This window comes from Stegodyphus dumicola, chromosome 5 (assembly GCF_044657685.1).
Source record: "Stegodyphus dumicola isolate Sdum_Otavi_A_Nest chromosome 5, ASM4465768v1".
Taxonomy (NCBI): domain Eukaryota; kingdom Metazoa; phylum Arthropoda; class Arachnida; order Araneae; family Eresidae; genus Stegodyphus; species Stegodyphus dumicola.
This window is the reverse complement of record NC_140772.1, coordinates 100,617,747-100,636,782: the sequence shown is the minus strand read 5'-3', so window position 1 is coordinate 100,636,782 and position 19,036 is coordinate 100,617,747. Positions and strand designations below refer to the sequence as shown.

At 31.0% G+C, this 19,036-nt stretch overlaps 2 protein-coding genes across 2 annotated transcripts in view; one reads left to right on the top strand and one right to left on the bottom strand.

Annotated features, from left to right (window-relative positions):
• Positions 1-10,542, bottom strand: part of Rpt2 (26S proteasome regulatory subunit Rpt2) — a 49,779-nt gene extending 39,237 nt beyond the window's left edge. The window contains exons 1-6 of the mRNA XM_035354529.2: positions 10,459-10,542; positions 9,930-9,995; positions 7,129-7,222; positions 4,822-4,946; positions 4,511-4,696; positions 3,997-4,125 (exon numbers count right to left, since the gene is read on the bottom strand). Of these exons, the coding sequence (XP_035210420.1) occupies positions 3,997-4,125; positions 4,511-4,696; positions 4,822-4,946; positions 7,129-7,222; positions 9,930-9,995; positions 10,459-10,461 (603 nt within the window). The 5' untranslated portion in view covers positions 10,462-10,542. The remainder of the gene's footprint in view (positions 1-3,996; positions 4,126-4,510; positions 4,697-4,821; positions 4,947-7,128; positions 7,223-9,929; positions 9,996-10,458) is intronic.
• A 399-nt stretch (positions 10,543-10,941) lies between these two features.
• Positions 10,942-19,036, top strand: part of LOC118184802 (fumarate hydratase, mitochondrial-like) — a 71,439-nt gene continuing 63,344 nt past the window's right edge. The window contains exons 1-2 of the mRNA XM_035354528.2: positions 10,942-11,156; positions 12,058-12,183. Coding sequence (XP_035210419.1) covers positions 11,022-11,156; positions 12,058-12,183 — 261 coding nt within the window. The 5' untranslated portion in view covers positions 10,942-11,021. The remainder of the gene's footprint in view (positions 11,157-12,057; positions 12,184-19,036) is intronic.

The following is a 19,036-nucleotide window of genomic DNA, read 5'->3' as shown; positions in this document are numbered from 1 at the left end:
ATTACTCTGTTATGCCAGCTCTATCTGGGCCCACACACGCAAAACTAACAGAGGCAGGCTGCAGGCTTGTCAGAATATTGTTCTAAGGCAAATTACCAACGCAGAATGGTATATCAGGAATAATAGAATACATGAAGAGCTGGGCATGATGCAGCTCAGATCATTCTACTACAGGCTGGCCAAAAGATTTCACAGTTGGCAGCAAATTATTGACAATCTCTGCATCAAAATCTGTGAATATGATTATAACGATCTTGCGAATATTGATCGTCCCCTTGCTCAGCTCAATGTGTACATTATGTAATTTATTCCTGCTTTGTGTATACTCTTTCTCACCTTTTACCTGCTTCTGATGTCATGTATGTTCTTATTTTTATTATCTTCTAATATATCATTAATTATTGCTCATATATTTTTTGAATCATGTATCATGTACTTAATGGATCCAGACTATTGACTTACTCACTTACCATCTTACCATGTAACTTTGTAGTCATGGCTCGACAGCTTTCCTGGGCTTCCACCATAACAGCAATTTACCCTCTAAAGACCTAAAAATTTATATATATATATAAAATTTTTGGGTAATTACTTATATGCTTATATTGAACGGTTAACTGTAAATATAATATTAAATGGAACCAGACATATTCTACAAGGGGTAAGGCCTCTGGCCTAGGCACCCTGGTGTTGCAAACACCGCTCTACTAGGTAATACTTATCGCTGCTAGTGCTTGTACTTATTTCTGCTTGCATGTATCTCTGCATATCTAAGTAATAAATATTTGCCTTGCGAACCACAGCATTTTCTATGTTTAACAACAGAGCGTGGTTCCTTCAAAAGTTAGAATTCGCTGATATTTTCCCTAATTGAACCTTCAGTGTAATAATTAATCGTTCGCGTTATTTTGATTTGGTGTATCGTAAATGATATCTTTTTCGGAGGTGAAAGGGAAACTTTTGGTGTAGCGCCATTTGACGGTGTTAATAACTTTGTTGTTTGGTGTCGAAGAGTTCGAGCAGTATTTACGGCAAGGGAATTGGATATGTTTTTGAAAACAGAAGCAGTTGCGGACAGAGTTGCAGATGTTTTGAAATCAAAAAAGGCTTATGCCTTAATATTTGCACTTCTAAGTGATAATGTTATTGCTTCTTTTCAACGTAAAGACACTGCATGTAAAATATGGAAGAAACTACAAACTACCTATAGCGCTAAAGGTGCAGTGAGTCAAATTTTAATGCATAAGCGTCTAGCTACCATAAGGAAATCCAAGGATGTGTCAATGAGACAGCATATTGACAGCATAATGAACCTGGTGAGTAGTCTACGTGTCTCTGGCTCTGAAGTAGGTGACTTTGATATTATTATTTACATTTTAATGTCTTTGCCAAAGGAATATGAAAATATTAAGGCATCTCTAGAAAATCAGCCAAGCAATAATTTGAGTTTAGATTTTGTTACAAGTAGACTTATTGATTGTGAATCTCTTATGTTTGATTATAAAAATGAAAATAATTATTCTAAACCAAATACAGATAACTCTGTTTTTATTAGTGCTCGTAAAGATTTGTTTTGTACTTATTGTAAAAGAAAAGGACATTCTGTTAAATTTTGTAGCAAAAAGAACTGCGTCTATCATAACTGTGGGAAAACTGGTCATTTTAAAAGTGAATTTTTTGATAATTCTAAAAAGCAGGCAAATTCAAATAGTAATAAGTACGCATCCCCTGCAATATCTTTTATGGCTGGAAATCTTGTGCATGATCAATTTATTATTGATTCTGGTGCAACTTCTGATATGTCTTCTCACAAGAATGGTTTACCTCAATTAAGCCTAAGACTGGAATTGTTAAGTGCGCGTCTAAGTCGGCGGTTTTAGAAGTGGAAGGAATTGGTGATATTTGCGGTAAAACTAAGAATGGTGTTGAATAATGTTAAATGTTCTTTACGTTCCCAAATTAAACGGACAATTAATTTCTGTCAAAAATATTGAAGCGGCAGGTTTGAGTGTAATATTTAAAAATGAAATAGTTTATATCGAAAACAAAAACAAGCATTTTAGATTTGGATACTTGGACAAATGCGGACAATATTTTAGTGATTTTTCACCAAATTTATTTACAGCTTTAGCAGTAAAGAATGATGATTTATGGCACAGAAGGTTCTATGAAATGTTATCATTGAGCTGTTTAAAAATTGTGTAATTCTTTTGTGCTTTGTATAATGTGCAATTAAGGGGGAGTGTTGAGCTATTTGTAATCGCATGCTTACTGGTTAAAGTAATTGAAAGTCACTATTAATAGCTAATTTGAAGCATTACAAAGTATTGCAGGCAATATCTTTTTTAAATTAAAAACTATTACTATTTTTATAAAGAGTAATGCATACCATGTTTTGATATGAAAATTAATTAATTTAGAAATTAATATTTTAAAGAAACAAAAGTATATCCTCATATACAGTGATGCAGATTAAAAACCATTTTATACATCATCAGAGTTGGGATTAGGTACTTTTGTCACCTGGTGCAATCCCTGCAGGTTCTAAATTCTAAAAATTCTGCAATCAAATACCTCCAATAACTTTAAAAAATTTATCTTTAAATTCTTTGCTCAATGACTTTCTAAATTTCCAAAAAATTTACTACACTTAAATTCTGTAGTCTGATGTGACCGCACTTTTTCTATGTATTACGTATCAGCTTTATGAAGTTAATTTCTACAATCCATTAAGCATCTTCTAACAACAATCAAGATATTAAAAAAATGCTAATGTAAAAGGCAGATATTTTTAAACATAATGGAGATAAATAAGAATGTTTCTCTTTAATGTTAACTTTCTTGAAAACCTGTTTTGGTAAAAGTATAGTTTAGGGTACCCCTTGGCGATTTTGGGCGGTACATGGATACCAATTTTGTGCAATTCTTTGACTCGTTATTTTGGCTTGCGAAGCGGCAATTTTTGCACCAAAATTCGCCGCTACACAAAGCCAAAATAACAAGACAAACAATTGCACAAACTCGGTATCCATGTACACATTGACTTATTTTCTATTAAAAAAAAATCCCCAAATTGCACAAAGATGGCATTGCACACTCTTTTAACTTTATCCATGTACACGTCGACCTATTTTTACTTAAAAAAAAATCACAGAATTGCAAAAACTTGTACTGCGCACACCCTTTACTTTGTCCATGTACACATCGATATATTTCCACTTAAAAAGTCAAAGGGGCACCAAATTCTACAATATACGCAAACAAAAAATACATAATCTCAATAAAATACATTTTAAACCAAACAATAAAATAACATAAAAAAAGAAAAACATGTTATAAATTTAAGCACTACCAAAAGCGAATATTCACTTACCATGATTTTTGAGTTCACTTCGTACACCCAGAGCCACGTAAAAATCAAAATATCAATCATACTCAAATGACTTTTTTCAAACCAGGTACTCTTTCTGACTGAACGCTTCACATAGTGACCATCTGAACTTTTCTTTCTACAAACCCATTCAAATCTATTTAAATGGTTTTTTATGTTCGACTAGACACATATCCTTCCTACATACAGGACACTTATAATGGCTACTAAGTAAACCTTCATTTACACACCAGTTAATTAAAGCTCTTTTCCCCTTTCGCTCCAAATCGTACAGAAACTTCAAATTAATCTTACTACATTTGGCCATTTTGCCGTCTAAAGTATCATACCAACACACACCACAAAAAACGCTTATAAAACATTCCATGATTCAAAATTTCCCAGAATCATGCAACCGATTACGTCACAATAGGGTTTCCATAACATTCAACTACTCAGGCTACCATAAATGAAACAACAACTTGGCGATAAATTAAACAACTTTGCCATAATACAAGGGGTACCTTAAAGTCTACTCTACCCCCCGTTTTTTATTTTGACAACAACTTAAGTAACAAAAAAGTCAGTTTCACTCAATTCAGATGTTTTAAAGACAGAAAACCTACTTTGATTTCTTGTATTTGTTGATCTAAACCTCCAATATCTGCATAAGTTTCTTGTGGAGCTTTTTCAAGCTTCATAACAGTTACCATGGGATCAGTATCATCAGACAAAACTCCAACAACTGCATGTACCTATATTAATAAAGTAATCAGAATATCAATTCATTTCCTCTATTATACTTCATAGATTCACTTTTATTTTTATAATGGCGAAATCTTTGAATAAATTTCAAACTTTACCTATTACTGCCAGTAAAGATAACATGAAATTTTACCACCAAAACATACCTTTAAAAAATGTCTATAGTTATATACCAAAATAATTAATCTCTCAAAAATTTTATAGTAATAGATGGTTTATTACAAACATAATTTTCTTCAATTTATCATGAAATACACTGGTTAAGAAATGGCTTAAAAGTTTATATTTTGAACACAAAAATAATAAATATGCTACTGGAAGTACATAAAAAATTATACATATCAAGATAATAATTATTATATACTTATAATTTACTTTATGGTTAAGCAGCACAGAGCAGCCTGGTTCTAACTGATCTTTATCGACAAATGACAAAATGCTGACATAATGCTCACTTCCCACTGATGTAGATACAATAGCATGATTATCATCAATAATTTCTTCTAATGTTCCTACAGACATAGGTGTCCCACGTAGATCATCAACTTTAGATCTTTCTTCCTAAAATATGTAATTGTAAAGTCAGTGTTCCTGTTTTACAAAATATATATTAATCAATATTTTTGTTAATATTCAAAGATTCAAAAACAGAATGAAAAATGAAAGAGGGGGTGGGGTGGACCCACCTCATGCTTCTCTTCTTGAGGTTTCAACCTTTCTTGATTTCGCAGAAATTCTTCTTCCATAAGTAAATAATCTTTTATACGCTCTAATTTCAAAAGCTTCAAGCGACACCTAGTGTGTGGAGTAACTAGGGGAAAAAAAAAAAAAAAAAAAAAAAAAAAAAAACATGAAAACAGGAAGAAGTACTAGGTAAGATCTGCTACAATCAAGTATTAAATATTTGTGTTTTCTATTCATTTTAGTACATTAAAATATCAAAATGCGGTTCCATAATAAAAAGATTTTTTAAATTTTATTTCTTTGGTACTACTCTTATATACGCTTTCAGGTCGCCAAATGTGGCTATATGTGTTCTGTGCTAGTTTATGGCGCGATTGCGCGTGCTGAGATGTTGTTTGTATCGCAACCTTTTGATGCTGAAACTTGATTTTACTCTAGTGGTTTTATTTGCTGGTTGGTTCGTTTGGTGGGTGTTTCTAAATGGTTTATGTTGCAATGAAAGACGTGGTGGCAAAATTTCAGTAACTATTTTTTCGGATGGCTGGGAATTCTACAAGGATTTAGGAAAAGAAAGTTTTGAACATTTGTTTGTGAATCATAGTATCAATTTTGTGGATAGTGAGTCTGGCTGTCATATAAATACGATAGAGAGTACGTGACGGCATGTTAAATCCATGTTGCCTATTTATAATCGGAATTGCAATTTTGAGTTTTATTTGGTGGTTTATATGTCTTTCCATTACCATTCTGAAATGGGAGAAGATCCTTTCAACAAATTTGTGAAAACTGCAAGAAATGTTGAGTGGGATAAATTGAAAATTTGTTTGCAGAATATTTGATGAAAGTGTTTGTGTTCGTTTTGAATTGTTGCTTTGCTAATGTTTGAAATAGATTCTGCTGTTCAAGCATTCACAATGGTAAGTGCATTTCATTTTATTGTTGTTCTTATTTTGTAGAATGTTATGTTCATTGTTTTTTTGATATGAATTTCCGTCCTTATTGTTGTTTTTTTGAATTGTTTGTAATTTATTTTAGTTTATTTTGTCAATTTGTGCGCAATGCCTAGATTGTGCAATTCTCTGATGTTTTTTAAGTTAAAATAGAACACTGTGTACATGGTATTGTTCGAAATTTATTGTTGCTATGTTAGTTTATTTTAGAGAGGTGCACATAATTCCTAAATTTCTTCGCTGCATGGATTGTGCAATTCTCTGATATTTTCTTTGAAGCTAAAACAGATTGTTGTGTACATGGATCCTTGCCAAATATTTTCGGTTAGAAACGTAACGTTTTTGCTACTTAAAATTTTTTGGTACTTTCGTATTAACGCAACCAGGCCAAAATTTGCATAAATCGCCAAATCTGGCGACCCTACGTGTGTGGAAATAGACGAAAGTTTATTTGTAAAAAGAAAAAATAACACTGGGCGTGTACTACCGCAGCAATGGGTTTTCGGCGGAATTTGCCGAGAAAAGAAAGAGACTTTTTTGGTTACTGTACCTAACAGAAGCGCCGTTACCCTAATGGAAAAATCAAGGAAGGAAGCATCATTTATCCGGATTGGTGGAACGAATACAATACAAGTGAGTTCGAAAATGCTGGATTTCTGCATGGAACTGTTAATCACAAATATAACTTTGTGGATCCCAACATGGGCGTTCACACACAATATGTAGAGCGCATGAGGGGCTCAGCCAAATGGCGCAACAAAAAACAGAGAGGAACAGCCCGTCATCATCTTGACTCATACCTTATCGAATTTATATGGCGGCAAGCTCAAGCTGTTAATGGCGAAGACAGTTTTCAATCAGTGCTAAAAGCAATAGCCAAAAGATTTCCGCCGAAAAAATAATTCTGCAACTTATTCAAATTCGAAACCGGAAGGGTTTAATTGCTATTTTTTATTTTAAAAGAAAATAATATAAAAAACTGTATTAAAAATTATTAATTTAATATAATTGTAATTAATAAATGCACATTTTCTTTCTATTCATACTTTTTTACTCAAACTTACAAATTGCGCCAACCTGGTTGCAATAATACGTAAGTACCAATTTTTTTTGTTTTTTTTTGGATTTTTGGTGTAAATTGCGTGTTAAAAACATGGTTTTTGCATGTGTGAAAATTACGTTTTTTCAGACATTTTATGCTTAAAGTTCAAAATGTAGACAAAACATTTAGATAGTAATATGGCACTGTGGAGTTTCTTGTCAAACATTTGGCGAGAAATTTGTCTCCAACTGAGGGGGTATACAAAAGTTGTTCCATTTTTTTTATAAACAGACATCTTTTAAACATTTTCTATTTACCTAAAGGTAGTTTGCTTGCTGCCTCAGGTCCCTTCTGTCGCTTCTTCTTTTTGCCAACTCTAGTAGGGACTGGGGGTTCATACTTCTTCTTTTTCTACAGAGATTACAAACCAGCAATTACTTGTAATGCACACATATTTAAATCATGATTTTTAAAACATCACTGATAACTTTAGTTCAGTCTGTAAAGACAGCATGCCACAAAAATCTCTGATATAACACATAATTCCATATTCCACATATTCCATATTAAGTGATACAGCACTAGAAACTAGACCATTTTGAAAAAAGTCCAGTTTTTGGTAACTTTTCCTAATACATTTTTTAAAGGCATTATTTTTGCTAATTTGTTTTTAGTTTTGTGTGATGGCCATATTTGTTTCATAACATGTACATTTTTTTGCTATTTAAAAGATTTAAGGAAACAAATATCTTAGTTGCTATTTATTCTATAAAGATAAAATACACTTTATTCAGAGGGGGGACTAAAAGATTGCTCACATTTTTACTTAAAGTACTAAATGATATTACTTCAGCATAATTTTTTTAATATTTTTTATCTGCAAATATTTTTCCAATATTGGTACTATTTTTTTCTTATTGTTTCATCATTATTATGTTATATTCCAATAACATTTGTCACTGTTCATAAGGAAAAAAAAATATTGAAAAATTATTGTGGTTTTGTAAACTATGGCATAAGTCTAAAACAATCCTCAAAACTTGATTCCTAGCAATTTACTGAACATAAAATTGTCATCCAACTGCTTTTAATAAGTGTTTCAATTTGGCATAAATCAGGAAGCTAAAAAAGAAACAAGAAAAACGTACATTTGGGTTAGAAAAGACAAAAGACACATTAGCAATTACCAAGCCTTTTAATTTTGGCATTTAATAAATTTTCAGATTATATGCCAATTTTAAGGTATTTTCAAGCGAAAACTGCAGGGAAACTTATGCAGACTTCCCTTTTAAAATTCTATTACAAAGATAGTCTTTAAAATTACATTTTCATGGCACTGCACAATTTATTAACATCAAATATTTCATTTCAAAAGCAAAAATTATATAAATAATTAAATACTCAATTAAAAAATTTTTAAAATGAGTTTTCAGCCATATTATAAATAAAGTAAAAACTACATATTACGCAAATTTTGGTAATACACCGACTCGAAAAATTTAAGAAGCAACCAAAAAACTCATGTAATTGAAATGATTTTTCAACTAAGAATATGGAACTTGCATAAGATTTCTATTTTGCCATGCCTTCAAAATGATGAAATGTCTTTTTCTGCAACAAAATAAATTTAAATAAGAACACAGGAAATGTGATATAAAGTGAAGTAGGCAAAAGCTGATGTTGCAAATTTTTAGACACACTAAAAACATAAAGTGTTTGGTCATCTATGACTGAAACAAAAGCTTTACAATGATTTTCATGCTGTGTATTACATTGTCTTTGAGTTCCTGCAGTAAGAAATTGTGTTTAAAAAGAAAAACAGTTTGAAGCTCTTATCGCGTGCAAAGGTGGGGGTTGCAGAGATGCAAGTTGGTCTCCCAGTGCATCTCACATGTTCTATAATTTTAAAACCTGGAGAATATGTTATCAATCTATGAATTTATGGAGAAGAATATACTTTTATGGTAAATGAAATTAGTGACATGGATGAGAGTGATGATTCATTTTCTACAGAGTTAAACAGTGATATTTCTAGTGATCTTGATATGGATATTTTGTTCGAAATCTGAGCTCACTACGTGCCTGCCTTCCATTTCCCGGGGAATTTGTTACTTCTTCTTGTGCATAGATTTTCTTGTATTTTTTATTAATTTTAAAGTTTGTTTTAAACTAATTTGAATAGGCTTCTGAAAATTAATTCTCAAAGCGAGTAATTTTTTATATATTTTCATGTAAAGGAAAAAGATTATTAAATGCTAATTTTAACATATATGATACCTTTAGTAAAAATCCGAAGCTATGACATTAGGGCTTAAAACTTTTCGGTTTAATCCTAGTATCCGGTGCACACGGGATTTGGCTACTTTTATGAGGAGCAGTAAAAACGGGACATATACGATAAGTAGTAAACTGGTATTCAAAGAATTTATATAGTTATGTATATAGTGAATATAATTTATATAGTTATGTATATAGTTACTATGTATATAGTGTACTATCACTATATATAGATACATAGACGTTCTTTTGGTAATTTTTGGTGTTGGCGATAATTTTTAAAATCGCGCCAAGACTGCACCATATACTAGGATTTTACCAACTTTTCTGTTATTGGGGCTAGACTCAGAGGGGAAAGTGCAGAATTGCACACTACTTGGCACGTTTTTAAGAATTGCACATACTCGGTATCCATGTACACGTCAACCAATTTTCACTTGAAAAAACATCCCAGAATTGCATAAAAATGGCATTGCGCACACTCTTGACTTTATCCATCTACACATCAACCTATTGTCACTTAAAAAGAGAAAATTGATAAAATCCAATTGTTACTTTTGTAAAAAGCGCCAAACAAATAAGTGGGCGATTCTGCACTTTAGCCTACTCAGAAATGTATGCATGCATGTGGGTACATCCATACACTAATTTCTGAATCTGGTTCTGATAACAGAAAATTACTTGCTAACTTGTTCTTAAACAGCAACAAATTAAAGTTGGCTTATTTCACATCAAACAAAAAGAATGTAAATAGATATATTAAGAAGTCTTCAGTCATTAAATGGGATTTTTTCAATTTAATATTGATTATATAGCTGAAATAGCTATTTTTTTAACTTACTTTATCATCTTTTTTATCTCCTCCAGATCCACTACCACCAGGCCCACCAGATGACTGATTTTGACCCTAAAACAGAACTCATTAGAATTTTTGAAAATAAATAATTATCTAAAACTTAATAAATTGTGAATTGCTAAAAAAATGACGTATGTAAAACTCAATAACAAAATTTAGCGAATGGATGATTCAACGACATTGAAACAAAGCAATATGTACAGATAATGTAATGATAACAAACAAATTTAAAATAAATAAAAACTATAGGCCGGGCATGCGTTTGAAATTTTGAAAGATGAATTATTCTATATCATCTGCGCTAAATGAATTTACTTGAAAATGTACGAACATACATGTATTAGAAAAATAAACACACTGCTTCATTATGCGTGCTATGCTTACTATCAATGTAGGCTTTTTATAACTTTTATATCAGATATATGACAACAATAATTTACAACAAATTACAAAAATTTCGATTTTACGTTCATAAAAATGTTCAGAGATATACTATTTACCACTTCTAACTTACCATCACAATTCGGACATTACTTGACAAATTTGTGTACGGTACAGATACAGTTAAAATTATAGTCTGCCGAAGTGTGGAAACCGGTTTCCTTCACTTTTTAAAGATCCTTCTAAAAGCTTTCATTTAAACTTTCATTTCAAACTTTATGTGTGTATTTTATGAATAATATTAGATATTGCTTTCTTTCCTGTAAATTATAGATATATATTCAATCTTTGAAATTTCACCTTCAATTACTGCTCAATCCATATTACTCTTTTGAAAGTCTTTAATTTTTTTTCTTTCGTTTCTTTCATTTTTAACAATCTGACAAACTAAGCAATTTTAAAAAATTTTTAAATGTAATTAAAGCTCAAAGTTCACTTTAATAAAATACACGGCAATTAAGCTTAACTTGTAATAAAACATTGGCTTTAATTATTTAATTTTCTTTCTATCTTACATTCGTTACATTGTCAGAGAACATTTGTCAGAGAAAATGAATCCGCGACCGAATCGTTAAGAAGGGAAACAGAAACTTCCGAAGGTCGACTAGTTTCTATTGCTCTGGAAATTTGTTAATCATGTCGATCGCAATATTATCTCGGAATTGTTGTCGACGGGTGCCGTGGCACGTTAAAGAATTGATTGGTCATGATCTGAGGTGCTCTTCAGTCGCCCGTTTGATAAACACAAGTAATTTTACAATGTCGTCCTCTGTAAGTATACCAAATGCTCATATGCCGGTAAAAAACATAAAGATTTAATATTACTTTTTGTAAGCTAAAATGTCATATCATTTTGCTTTAAAATGAAGGAGCTACCGGAAATACAAAAGGCGTTTACCACCTTTGTATTTAATAACGTTATTCTTTTCCTTGAATAATTACGGGTCTGTGTATTTGAAAATTAGTAACAATATTTTTAGATGGTTATTAGTCGAAATATTTAGAGATATGGCTTCCCTTTTTTTCATTAATTATTATTAAAAATATGTATTTTACTGGATCTTTTTTGTCTCATTTCAAACGTGATACCTTTAAAAAAACGTTAATTGTATGATGTTATTTGCATAACTGCTAACGAACTGTGAATAGGGTTGCCACTTAGCCACGGTCCATTAACAAGAGAGCTCTTGGTATTGTTTAAATAACGGAGACTTTAATTATAAGGAAGTACCAAATACTCATAGTTGTGCACTTTTATATCTCTATAATTTTTTCATAAAAAGATAAATAATTTTTTACATTTAAGATATAAAACCATAAAGAAAATTATACCAATAATGCTTGTATTTGAATCATATAAAAAATTACATTTTGTGTGTGAAGAAACTTTTTAACCTCAATGTTGAAACTGTTTTCATAAGATTCTGTACTTGGATAAATATGTAATATAAATTATATATCTCAAATCAATATTAAAAGTAATGAAGTTTATAACCCCTGAACATATGCATGATAGGCATAACATATCTGGAAGTCATGAAATCATGCTTAATTTGTTTTTAGTATGTTAGGGATTTTTAAAAAATATTTTATGTATTTTTGGTTATTTTTTAATGTTCTTAATATTTTTGAAATACTTAATGTAAATGTTCTTTTTCATCCTCTCTTCTAGAAGAAAACTAGAAAAGAATATGATACATTTGGAGAATTAAATGTGCCAGCTGAGAAATACTACGGAGCGCAGACAATGAGATCAATGATGAATTTTAATATTGGAGGCGAATCTGAAAAAATGCCCGTAAGATATCTGAAATCAATTTTAAAAGTTTTTCAATTCTGAAATTGTCTGATTTTGATATTGTATATATATTTAACTCTTTACTTTTTGCTACAGTGCTTTTGGAAACTGATCTTGGAACTACTCTTATATGCACCCTTGGTCGCCAAATTTCTCGCCAAACATTTTTGGCTAGAAACTCTACGCCGCCATATTACTACCTAAATTTTTTGTCTACATTTCGAATTTTAAGCCTAAAATGTCTCCCAAAAACGCGTTTTTCGCACATGCTAAAACTACGTTTTGAAGGCGCAGTTTAAACAAAAATTAAAAAAAAAAAAAAAAAAAAAAAAATTAGATAGCAAAAATGTAAAGTTTCTAACCAGAATTATTTGACAAGAATCCGTGTACACAGCGATATAGTTTAACTTCAAAAAACATCTATGAATTGCACATTCTAGGCAGTGAAGGAATCTATGAACTACACACACCTTGCTTCAATAAGTTAACATAACAAATATAAATTAAAAAAAATACCATTACACAGCATTCTGTTTAAACTTAAAAAAACATCTACGAATTGCACAATCTAGGCATTGTGCACAAATGAACCAAATAAACTAAATTACAAACAATTTTAAAAAACAACAATAACAAGAAACATTCATAGTAAAAAAAACAATGAGCATAACATTCTACAAAATAAAAAACAGTAAAATAAAATGCACTTACCATTCCTAAATAAAATTTCGCCAGTCACACAACATTTCTGAACAAAAGTGCCACAATTTTGCTATACAGTCAAAAGTCTTTAATCCGGACTTCGGTGATTCCGGATTATCGGTTTTTCCGGATTATAGATCATCAATTTAAATCTGGTAAGATGGCATGCAGAAATTATAAAATTAAAAATATGAAACCGTAATTTATGTAATAAAGAGCAATTATGATGTAAAGGGTATCAGAATTTACAAAAAAAAAAGCTTAATATTTGTTTACTTTATTAAACATTTCTTTCAACGCGTGCATGCATAAAGCATACATTACGCATAGTCGAAATTAGAAAATTGCAACCAAAAAACTATTTGATGTGTATTCGTGATATTTATAATAATGTGGAATTTGATTTAAATGATATCAAAGACGGATACATCGAGATGAAATACTACATTTAGTAAGGAATTATAAGCTGAAAAAAGAAAAACATCTGCCCTAAAGATAATCATAGTGCTGACAGATCAACTTCCAGTTCATTGCGCGCCGTACGTTCCCCCCGCAGAGCAGCGTGAAATTGATAAACAGATTTTGGAATGCTTAGAGAAACAAAGGATATGCCTTTATCCATTTTTTGCAGCAATTCCATTTTTTGTTTGATGGACATCGAAATATGTTTTCGCTTTGTAGATATTTTGGCAGCTCCAAAATCAAATTCTTTTTGACATAATCGAAAGTTCAAGCTTACTTTTATAAAATTATTCTAACAGTCTGCAAAAAATAATAAGCCTGATAGAATTCGAAGATTAAGGAACAACGTAGTCTGCAACATTAACTGAAATAGATAATTAGATAATTTTACCTTAGCTTATACCGTCCCTTATACATTAAATGTGCATGTGTGAATGCATATGCGTGTGCACAGAAAGTTTGTAGCTTTGAGGTCTGGATTATTGATCATTGTGGATTAAAGACTTTTGACTGTATCACATCTCTTTCTGAGATTCATAATTTCGAAAGTAACAATGAAAACTTCCTTCAAAGTTAACTTACTGTACTAAAACCACGATCCAAATCTTAAACTCCGCTGACAGCCACATACTTTACCAGCAATTATTTAACTGCAAGTCCACACAAAAGCTATCAGAAATGCCCTTCTTCATTCGAGTTCTTATAGCAGCTCCGCATTTCGAATTCTGTTTAAAAGTCCCACAGAAATTTCCAAAAATACACTTCAATCCTCATAAGCACACCCGTGAACAAAAGACTCATTAACAATTCCAACATCGTACCTTTTAATACTAAATTTACTTTCAATCTAAAATACGTGACTGAGACTAATGAGAAGTTAAACCACTTCAGCAAAGATTTTTCAACATCAACAGGGTTGCCATACAACACGCACTTGCACCAAAAACCAGCGTAGAACACATATTGTCACATTTGGTGAAATTAGAATGCATATAAGAGTAGAGCCCTGATCTTTTACAATTCCCAATCTTGCTTTTTAATTGTTGACAGATTTACTAAGATTATTTTTTTGATAAGAATCCCGGGTAATCACAATTTTCTCCTTATTTATACAACAATGAATATGCATATGTTTTGTTAGATATTATTATTTTGTAATGCTAATATATAAATACTTTGAAAAATTCCATCTATTTAAAAAATTAACCAGCACTTCATTATCTTGTTAATTTGTTTCAATATACTTCCTTGATGTTTAGAATTTCTGAAGCATTCACCTTCATACAGTATTTTAACATATAGTTTTAATTTTGAAATATGCACTTCATTCACTGCTGTTTTAAGTAATATTTATGAGGGTAACTAAAATGCTTGTTGTAAAAATGCAATATAATTTTCACCACTTAAGTAATTTCCTATTAAAATGCAGGGAAAAAAAAAAAAAAAAAAAAAAAGGAAAATAACTATATTATAGTTGATGCTTAACTATTGAAAAGAAATAATGTGGCTAATCTTTGGAATATGGTAACAGGTAGTTTGGCGACATTTTGGTAAGGCGATAAAGGTTACTAGCTAGGACTTTAGCAGTTTACATGGATAAAGTCAAGAGTGTGCGCAATGCCATTTTTCTGCAATTCTGGGATGTTTTTTTAAGCGAAAATAGGTTGACGTGTACATGGATACCGTGTATGTGCAATTCTTAAAAATGCGGCAAGCAGTGGGCGATTCTGCACTTTCTCCCAATTTCGCACCTAATCTTTGTCATGATTAAGCACTTTTGTTCCATAAAAGTTCTAGCATAAGCGTAATTCGGCTAGCAGTTTTGGAAAAAAATGTTGAGTAAAAAAAAAAGCCTTTACTTCGTGAAAACAAAATGGTGTCCAAGAAAACTAGCAGGTTGCTGTAGCAAGGTTGGTCGCCAAATTTTCGCCAAGTTACTATAATCCAAAGATTAACCAAAATTCATTCACCTATTAAAAAAATTGGGGAAAGTGCAAAATCGCCCACTGCTTGACGCGTTTTTAAGAATTTTACAGACTTGGTATCCATGTACACATCGACCTACTTTCACTTAAAAAAACATCCTAGAATTGCACAAAAATGGCATTGTGCACTCCTTTGACTTTATCCATGTACACACCGACCTATTTTCACTTAATAAAACATCCCAGAATTGCACAAAAATGGCATTGCACACTCTCTTGACTTTATCCATGTACACATCAACCTATTTTCACTTAAGTCAAAGAAAATTGACAAAAATCCTTCTTACTCTTGTAAAAAGTGCCAAATAAGTGGGAAATTTTTAAAACTGGAAATCCTTTCAAAAATCCTAATAACTTTAAAAACTAAAATAGTTTCAAAAACATAGTAAGTTTAAATAATATAAAATCCTTACAAAACCCTGAAAAATTAATACTTTCACTTCCAAAAAATTTTAAAATATGAAAATCCAGTCCTTGCAGAAACATAATTTTAAAAACTAAGAATCGTCTCAAAAACATGGTAAGTTTCAAACACTTAAAATCGTTACAAAACACCGAAAATTTAAAATACTTTCACTTACCTGAAAAAGGGTAATCCACTTCGCTCAGCTGATGAACTAAAAGTAAAGAATTTTCAAAATATTTTCAAATTATTGTTTAAAATAACTGTACCTCTACCATCTCTTATCTTCTACACCAATCAGAAATTCTAAATTTTAAAATACATACTGAGCATGTGCGAAAGTGCTCCGAATTTCACGCCCAAAAGAAATTCTCAATTTAAAATACATACTACACATGTGCGAAAATGCTCTGAAATTCGCCTTCCAGAACGTAAAAATCGACTTGGATACCACATTTGGCTCACTTATCAATCTCGTAAAAAATGCAAAACACAACGTGCCATATAAGTGGGTGATTCTGCACTTTAGCCAACCAATTAGCTGATAACTCTTTGTAAATTGACCAAAATAGATTATTTTTCAAGGGTTGGCTTATGTGTCTCCTTTTTAGCAAGTTTAGATTTCATTTGAAAAAGCAAAGAAAGAATTAAAGTAGACCGATAATGGTAGTAATAAAATAATTTAGAATTTAGGAAATGCCACAAAACTTTGTCCTACTTGAATAATGGTGCAAATAGGTTGAATAGTGAAGCAAACATATTAATATTTCATGAAATAAATTAGTTTAAATACTGTAAAACAAAATGAAGAAACAGGATATAAGCATATGAATTTGATGATGTTAAATTTGTGAATCTTTTCCATTATAGAGCAACAAATGCCAAACAGTGTTCAGTAGAAAGATATGTGTGCTAGTGTAAATATATTTTCATCAGCTGATTTAGATTATTGTAAAATTTTTCTAAATGCCGTAACAAAGTCCGAGTTTTGAACTTGGGACTTCAGCGATTCTGAATTTAGGATTTTTCCAAATATTATATCATCAAGTTAATAGATGATATGTAGAAATTCTAAAATTAAGACTATGAAATAGTGGTTTATGAAATAATAAAACGTTTATGAAAAATCAAAATTAAAAAAAAAAAAAAAAAAAAAAAAAGCTTAATATTTATTTTGCTATAAACATTTCTTTCAATAGTTTTTAAGTAGCTTGCTTTTATTATGCTAATACTTTCTTTTGATTGCTTAGATAGATGTAATTTCGTGTTCAGTTGCAAAGTTCCATTCTTCGAGTCCTGTGATTGCTATGTCAAAAATTTCTACTAAATTGTAAATTGAAAAAAAAATTTTTTTTGTTCTCAACGACCTCTCTTTCCCTATTGATAAGCGATATCTTCCAAATATAGAACTATACTGCAGATTTCACCATGCATTAGTGACTGACTGGGCATTGTCATCATAATGACAATCTCCTATTATATCATCTTCATTTATTACTTATCCTCAAGTTCCGTTAATTGGAAAATTTCACTTTTTTTTTTTTTTTCCTAAATTTGAAAACTCTTAAGTTCACAGCTGTGGTCATAAAACTTAGCTAGCGTCCGCTGTACGCTTTTAACGATGTATAATGAGACTGACTGCTAAAGATAGTTTGTTCCACTAAATTTTGGTTTGCTTATATCATAACTTAATAAAGATAAACCTGAATTGTATTAGTTATTTATTATATTATGCATATTTCCTGCACATGTATAAGGCTTAGCCGAGTTCCAAATAAATAAATTCCCAAATATTCTTAAGGCTTATCTAGAACCGATGTTAACATTTTGTAGCCCGTTTCAGTTTTTATGATTCCTACATTTTGCTGCCAAGTGCCTCCCTAAGATCTAAAATTTTTTTCGGTCCTAAACTTTGCATCCCAGTACTTTCCTTAAATTCTATAGATTTTGCCATCCCTTAATTTTGTTATTTGGTGCTTCTCTAAATTCTAAAAATTTTGCCTTCTCTATATTCTGTCGCCCATTGTGGCTGCAACCAGTTCTGTCGCCAGTCCTGGCCTTATCTGAATAACAAATCTGTTATTTTCGACTCGGATAGCACTAAATATAATCTTTGGGCTTATGAGTATCATTTACACAGAAATTTCTGTTAGATTTTTCCTCATTAATTCGTAACAGTGTGCCTCATAATTGTTGAGTGACAATGAGTCATTCTTGTCTTAGTCTGTACCATAAATGATACTACTTGTTAAGGGCCAAAAACAGCACCCACTAATTATAACACGAAAGTGTCGGTACTTAGAAATATTAAACCCTGAAAAGGGCATTGGGATTAAAAGGAACAACCCCTGTGGTTTGCAAGAGCATGATACACAAAAATGTTATAACAAAATTAAAACAAACACTTCAAAAGTCTAATTAAGCTGCAGATTTATTTTTGCTTAAGATATGGGTTAAAGCAAACAAGTTTAAAGATAAATAAAAATGTAAATCCCTGGGAGATAATTTAACATTAAACGATTCCATACTAACTTAAATACGCAGGTTTAACATTAGGTTACGAATAACAGTTTTCATAAAAATTATTATGAATACCCTTCAAATTACAACAGGAAATTCTATTTGAATACAGTTTATTGCACAGATGAACATAAGATATTGCACTTTTAGATAATAAACACTATTGCCGGCGGGTAATTCAATCACCAGGGTAAACAAGGAATCAATTAAATAATAATAGAATCAGTCTTTGTCTAATTATAACTTGGCACCAACTCAAAATGTAAAGATAAAAAATAAATATTGCACTAAGAGATATTGAGATATTCAACTGATATACAACTAACAAATCCCCTTCAGTAGCCATTGAAATAGCAAAATTTAACTATATTGCATTAAAACACGAACTTCAAAATAATGTAGTTACATCTTATGAAAACATAAGTTTAGGAATCCATACATATCTTAACTCTACACAGTTTGGTGACACTAAATCAAAGTTAAATCTTATGCACTGAACAAGAACTATACCTTAAGAAACACTATTGTAATCAGAAAAGTGAATCGTTGAATTCACAGATAAAAATCGCTACACTTTCAGCAAAAAGAAAGAATTGTTTTACTTGTAAATTTCAGGAACAGCCTTAACCTTTTCCCGTGGGCTAATGGGTCCAATTTCGAATGTATTTTGGCCATTTAGTCACTTATTTTAACTGAAAGGAACAGAAAAACAAATCGACAGGCACTTCCTAATCCATATTAAGGAGTAAATTTTAAATCTCCATAGTTTACTGAAATTTCT